This window comes from Lathyrus oleraceus, chromosome 2, assembly GCF_024323335.1.
Source record: "Lathyrus oleraceus cultivar Zhongwan6 chromosome 2, CAAS_Psat_ZW6_1.0, whole genome shotgun sequence".
NCBI classification, from domain to species: Eukaryota; Viridiplantae; Streptophyta; class Magnoliopsida; order Fabales; family Fabaceae; genus Lathyrus; species Lathyrus oleraceus.
The window spans coordinates 185,076,309-185,082,733 of NC_066580.1; the positions used below are offsets into that span (position 1 = coordinate 185,076,309).

Sequence of the window (6,425 nt, forward strand, 5' to 3'; positions counted from 1 at the left end):
TGACCTAGGTGAACATTGTGAAGGGTATGGTAAATTTTAGGGTATGACAACACTCATTTCCAAACTTATATTTAGATTTTGTCCTCTATATTTCTGGTTGCCTTTTCAATCTAATATATGTTAAAAAGCTCACTCGTACTCTTGATTGTTTAGTTATATTTATTGATAAATCTGTTTATGTTTAGGATCGACGTACATGATGGACGATTGGAACATGAAGTGAGTCTGAAGGATTATATCATCCATCACCATTGGTAGCATGTGCTTTTATTGCTTATCCAAGACTTACACATTAACGTTTAGGTCACTCTAGTATTAATAAAATGTGTCTTCTAGTTCCTAGTTTTTCTAAGGTTAGTGAATTTGTAAGCTCATCACCTTCGCCTTGGAAGACCATGTGTATGCCTTCTCCAAGATTTCTCACACTCGCTTCGATAATTCGCAAGCACCAACTTTTTCAAAGTTGTTTGTATCCATACATTGATGGATACAAAACAACGCCTCGAAATCTTTCTTTTTTTCTTCCTTATGCATTGCTCATTGTGAATCAGTTGCACCTTTGACAAGAGGATACACACCATTCTCAATCACTTCAAGAACATCTTGGTAGCCAAACAACACCTTCATTTGTTTGCATCATTGTCGTAGTTCTTCGTAAAAAGGATGAGTAAGTTTGAAAGGATTCTTTTATTGGATACTGAATTCAAGTTGCACACTAGGTGTTTAGTGGATCGAACCAGGTTCTTGATGTCAAATATTAGAACTTAGAAACACAAGGTTGGTGAAAATGGAGTAAATGAATGTGGAGAGGGAGAGAGTGAGAGAGAGAATTATAGAGTACAATTGAGGATGAGAATGCACATTCACATTTGCATTAAACTTCTTAAAGTGTACCATGATACAAGTAATAAATTAAAAAGACCGGAACTACAGACTTGTATTTGGTTACGCAAAACTTGTAACCGATACAACTTTTTGAACAAAACAAAGTTAACTTAGTGATAATCGATTACAATACTATAATCGATTACCAAAATATAATAATCAATTATAACACTAATTTCTCACAACACACCATCTTAATTCAACGAATTCTCTGGCTTAAGAGCATAAACATTAGACAGCCTTACAACAATTTTTAACTGCTTGATAAATCAGATCATTTAGATAATGCCACGTGTCCACCCATTACTTTAAAAAAAACAGATGAGAAAAGATGACATACACGAACCTCTTCACCACTTTCTTGCTGTGAGTTTGACCATCACCACCTTGCTGTCGCCGGCCAACCGTCGTTTCTATACTACTGTTGTCAATCATCACCAACGTTTTTTATCCTTTGGTTACGGTCTCGCTCACACATGACATGCTGAACAAATGTACGCCAGGGTTTGTTGTAATAAATATTAAGTCCGTCATACACAAAACCATAAAAATTTGAACTTTTCGTTTGTCTGAATCTCTAATCTCAGTTAAAGATGGTTAGTTGACCTTAGTCAAATAAAAAACAACAAACAACCTTAATAATCAAACAAACCAATCTTATCCAATTGCAAAGCACAAAATAAATCATGCACTACTATTAAACTGAGCACTAGATAAAAACAAATGACATATATCAATCCGTACACAAGATTATCATTAGATTTTTATAAAAAAATTACACGCTAATTCAGATCTAATTGATGCCAAGAGAAATAAACTTTATCCTAAACCACTTCAAAAACAAGCCTATAAAAGGTACATTCAAGAACTGGTAAACTTAGTCACAGCTTTTGTTCCTTCAGAGACGGCATGTTTGGCCAATTCTCCGGGAAGAACAAGCCTAACCGCAGTCTGAATTTCCCTTGAAGTTATCGTTGGCTTCTTGTTGTATCTTGCGAGTCTTGAAGATTCAGCCGCAAGCTTCTCGAAAATGTCGTTGATGAAACTGTTCATGATACCCATGGCCTTGCTTGAGATACCAATGTCAGGGTGAACTTGCTTCAGAACTTTGAAGATGTAGATCTTGTACGTCTCTACGCTCTTCTTGTTTCTCTTCTTTTTCTTGTCTCCGGCGGCTGCATCACCATCCTTAGGTAGCTTCTTTCCGGCCTTTGGCTTCTTCTCAGCCGGAGCTTTCTCTGCTACGGTGGACTTCTTCTCCTCTACAGGTTTCTTCTCCGCGGGCTTCTTCTCTCCCTTTGGCGCCATTGAAGCAATTGATAATTTGAAACTTGAGAAAAAATTTAGGAATTAGTTCTGACTTCTGAGTTTGGTAGTAACGAATGTGGCGGTGATTTATATATAAGAAGGTTTTTGCGCTGCTATTGGCTTGTGTGCTTATACGCGGATCGATGACGTGGTAGTCCTTTACGTTGGTTTTCATTGGAACGTGACGATAGATGGTCACGATTATTTAGTACGCGAGTTTAATAGTGAGTTTAAAGGTCTTTAGTTGTATATTTAATTTGTACTAATTGTTTAAGTATTAATATTAAATTAAAAATAATTATTGAATGGCTTATAAATTTTTGTTTTTTTTTAAAATGACATGAATGGAGTTACTTATAATTTAGAGAAAAAAGAATATGAATTAAGAGTGTAAAATATTTTTATTTTTAAAATATTGTTAGAATTTGATAATATAAAATATTTTAATTGGATTAAATACATTTACAATGTACTACCTTTAACTTCTATCATTTATGATTATAATTTATGATTTGTAAAAAGGTTTTATTTTAAAAATGTAAAAGTATGTTCAATATTATAATTCAATTTATTGTAATTAAATAGTGTAATTCAATCCATATTACAAACACTAAGGATGTGTTTGTTTGCACAAAATATGAAAGGAAAGATTAAGCAAGGATGAAAAGCTCTTTCTTCAATATCCATCTCATGTTTGGAATAGCCCCGAATGTGAAAGGAATGATAATTTTTTGTGGGTCACACGTTGATTTTTGTTTCCACTCAAATATGAGAATTGATATTGAAAAGACAATAATATCTTTGTTTTCAAAAAAAAAAATATTGATATTAAAAGAAAATGCATATTTAGATATTTGTGCCAATATCTCACGTTCTTTGCATCAATATATCAATATCAATAAATAGCCACATGTACTTCGCAATAATACATACACGAGATTTATTTGTTAAGATTATGGATGATAATGGTTAGGTCTTGAGCAGTGTACTATAGTATTCATTCCCATATCCGTAATTTGAAAAAATCTCCGTGCTCGAGCCCATATCCGCTTGGGTGCCAAAGTTAGCACACGTACTCGTGTCCTATGGATATGTAGGCACCCATTCCCGTATCTGTGACTCGCATTCCTATTAAAAATAAATAGATAAATTATAAAACATCATACAATTTTAAGTTTTTAAAAACATTTAAAAAAAATTCAAATAATTTAATATTGAAATAAACGAACACTTAATTAAATATTTAATGGTTTAACATTGATATACGTTTTATAATTGATAGACATACATTTTTATATAAAAATATAAATTAAAATATGTAAATTAAAATAAAAATATATAAATATATTGTGTGCGGGTATGGGGCGGATTTGGTACCAAGGTGCCCATACCCGCACCTGTACCCGCTTATTTTTATGGATAATTACCCGAGCTCATGCCCGTACCCATTTTTGCGGGTTTTTACCCTATCCGCTATGGGTAAATTTGCGGGTACCCATTAGGGATGAGTCAAATTGTCATCCCTAATTAAGATGGTAGATTTTAGCAGATATAACATGTATACCTTAGTGGTTTCCTCATATATAAACTATTTCACCAGCTCTGTATACCTCTCTCGGAATCAATATAGGTAAAACTGAGCACACATGTTAAATCTAAACTCCTCTCTCACCTTCGCCTCAGTAAGTAATACATGCAAGCTCCATGTTAATGAGAGGACCGGTGAAGAAACTACATGGCATAAGGATGGAAAAGGGAGGAGATGTAACACCCTTCTAAATTATCCCAAATATTTAATTAAAACAACAAATATATACATCAGAGTAAAGGTGCAATTAAGGGTGTCACACAAACACTTCACACCATTCACCATAATAACTGTCATGCTCTTTTATTAATTCAAAACATAAAGCATTTGCACAATACGCAGCGGATAGAAATCAACTTAATTATGCAAAACATGTAACACATTACATGTAAAATTATTCAACAAGGTAAAACATCCCGTCCCGAATGTTACATCTATCAGAGCATGACCCACTAAGGAGACTACACTAGACTCCAAGCACTAGCTTCTACTCAATCACTGCTCGTTACCTGAAAAATAGTTGTAAGGGTGAGTTCCTCAATCGATATAAAAAGCATTATAAAATATCATGCAATGTTAAGTAATTTAACACATTTCATCACCCTAATCATAACACTCATTCAGTAACGGCACATCAACTCAAACATCATACTCAACACCAACATAAAGCACACGTATAATCTCAATTCATACTCAACACCAACACAAAACACACGTATAATATTGGAATACATCCATTCATATTATACGCCATACATACATTATGCAATGAGACTCCATGCATGCGGTACCAACTATTCGTGAACATATAGTTCACCTCACCGATCAAATCCAGATACGGCTACCAAGCCCACTAATCCCACTCATTTGAGACCTAGTGACTCACTCACTAATTCCTCACCACGGAAATTAGCTACCACCAACTCACTAATTCCTCACTATGGGAATTAGCTACCACCATACAGACTACAAGATGCATGCTAAATCACCTAGCAATGCAAAATCATCAACAATAATCCACAATGATTTACTCACTAATTCCTCACCATGGGAATTAGCTACCACCATAAAGGCCACAATATGCATGCTAATTCACCTAGCAATGCAACATCATTAACAACAATCCACAATGGACATATGCTCACACTCTAAGCCATAAAACAGTCCATTCACCAACACATGCATAATATATACTTTCACAACATTATGCATATTTTCACACATCATCAGCACATGTATCAAAACATCATATCATGTCAAATAATTAATCACAGTATTAGCACACTCCACTAATACCTATACTGCTCAAAACAGCGGGAATTAATCCCTATTACATCATACGCCAATATAGGCCAAACACCAATTATGCACACATTATTCAAATATTAATTTTTTCCAATTTCCAACAGTGTTAACCGGTTAACGCCCTGGGTTAACCGGTTAACGCAACACAGAACACGCTTTCTGGCAAAACTCAACAGTGTTAACCGGTTAACGCCCTGGGTTAACCGGTTAACGCAGACAGAACAGCAATATTTTCACAACCCACAACAGTGTTAACCGGTTAACGCCCTGGGTTAACCGGTTAACGCAAGCAAAACAGCAATACCTCACAATTCCTAACAGTGTTAACCGGTTAACACCCTGGGTTAACCGGTTAACGCAAGACAGAAAGCTGTTCCTGCGCTAACACGAAGCAGAATGCAGAATTCTCCGTATTTTCCGCCGTTGGAGGACTTCCGGACCTCCGAATCCGATTCCGTAAAAAGCTATACGTTCGGGAAATCACAACTCACACAAATACAGATTCAATTACAGTTTTCACATCATCTATTCATCACAATTTTTCAACATTCATAATCCAATTAGGGTCAAATCAACGGCTTATCACTACCCATTACATGTTAATCCATAATACCCATTAAACGACGATAAACCCCCCTTACCTGAGTTAATCCGGCAATCCTTTAGCCTCAAGCTCTTCTCTTCGCCAACCTTCTTCCTCTTGCTCTGCCTCTTTGCCCTTTTCCTCTTTTTGAGCCGCTTCTCTGTTTTCACGTGAAAACTCTTTTTCCTTATTTCCAACTTATATATTTTCCAATAATTATTATTCCAATAATAATAATAATAATAATAATCCAATAATTCCAATTATTTAATTAAATTAATAAATATAATATTAACTTAAATTAAATAATTATCTTATTTTTATCGGGGTGTTACAACTCTCCCCCACTAAAAGAGTTTTCGTCCTCGAAAACATACCTCAAGCGAATAACTCCGGATAAGACTCCTTCATCTGACTCTCAAGTTCCCAAGTCACATTGCCACCTGCTGGTCCTCCCCAAGCTACCTTTACCAAAGCAATCTCTTTACCCCGCAACTGCTTCAACTCTCGATCCTCGATCCTCATAGGTGATGTTTCAACAGTCAGGTTATGTCTCACCTGTACATATCGACAATCACCCAAATAGCTTCAAAATTCTTAATTGTCCTCGGTAAACCAGAAACAAAATCCATACTGATACTATCCCACTTCCACTCTGGAATAGCCAACGGTTGCATTAGCCCAGACGGCTTCTGATGCTCAATCTTTGACTTCTGACAAGTCAAACAAGAATAAACAAAACTCGCAATTTCTCTT

At 35.4% G+C, this 6,425-nt stretch overlaps 1 protein-coding gene across 1 annotated transcript; it reads right to left on the bottom strand.

The window, feature by feature from the left end:
• Nucleotides 1-1,614: 1,614 nt before the first annotated feature.
• On the bottom strand, nt 1,615-2,265 carry LOC127118786 (probable histone H2B.1). Its single transcript, XM_051049040.1, has one exon. The coding sequence runs from the start codon at nt 2,191-2,193 to the stop codon at nt 1,747-1,749; it is 447 nt and encodes a 148-aa protein (XP_050904997.1). The 5' UTR covers nt 2,194-2,265; the 3' UTR covers nt 1,615-1,746.
• Nucleotides 2,266-6,425: the final 4,160 nt, after the last annotated feature.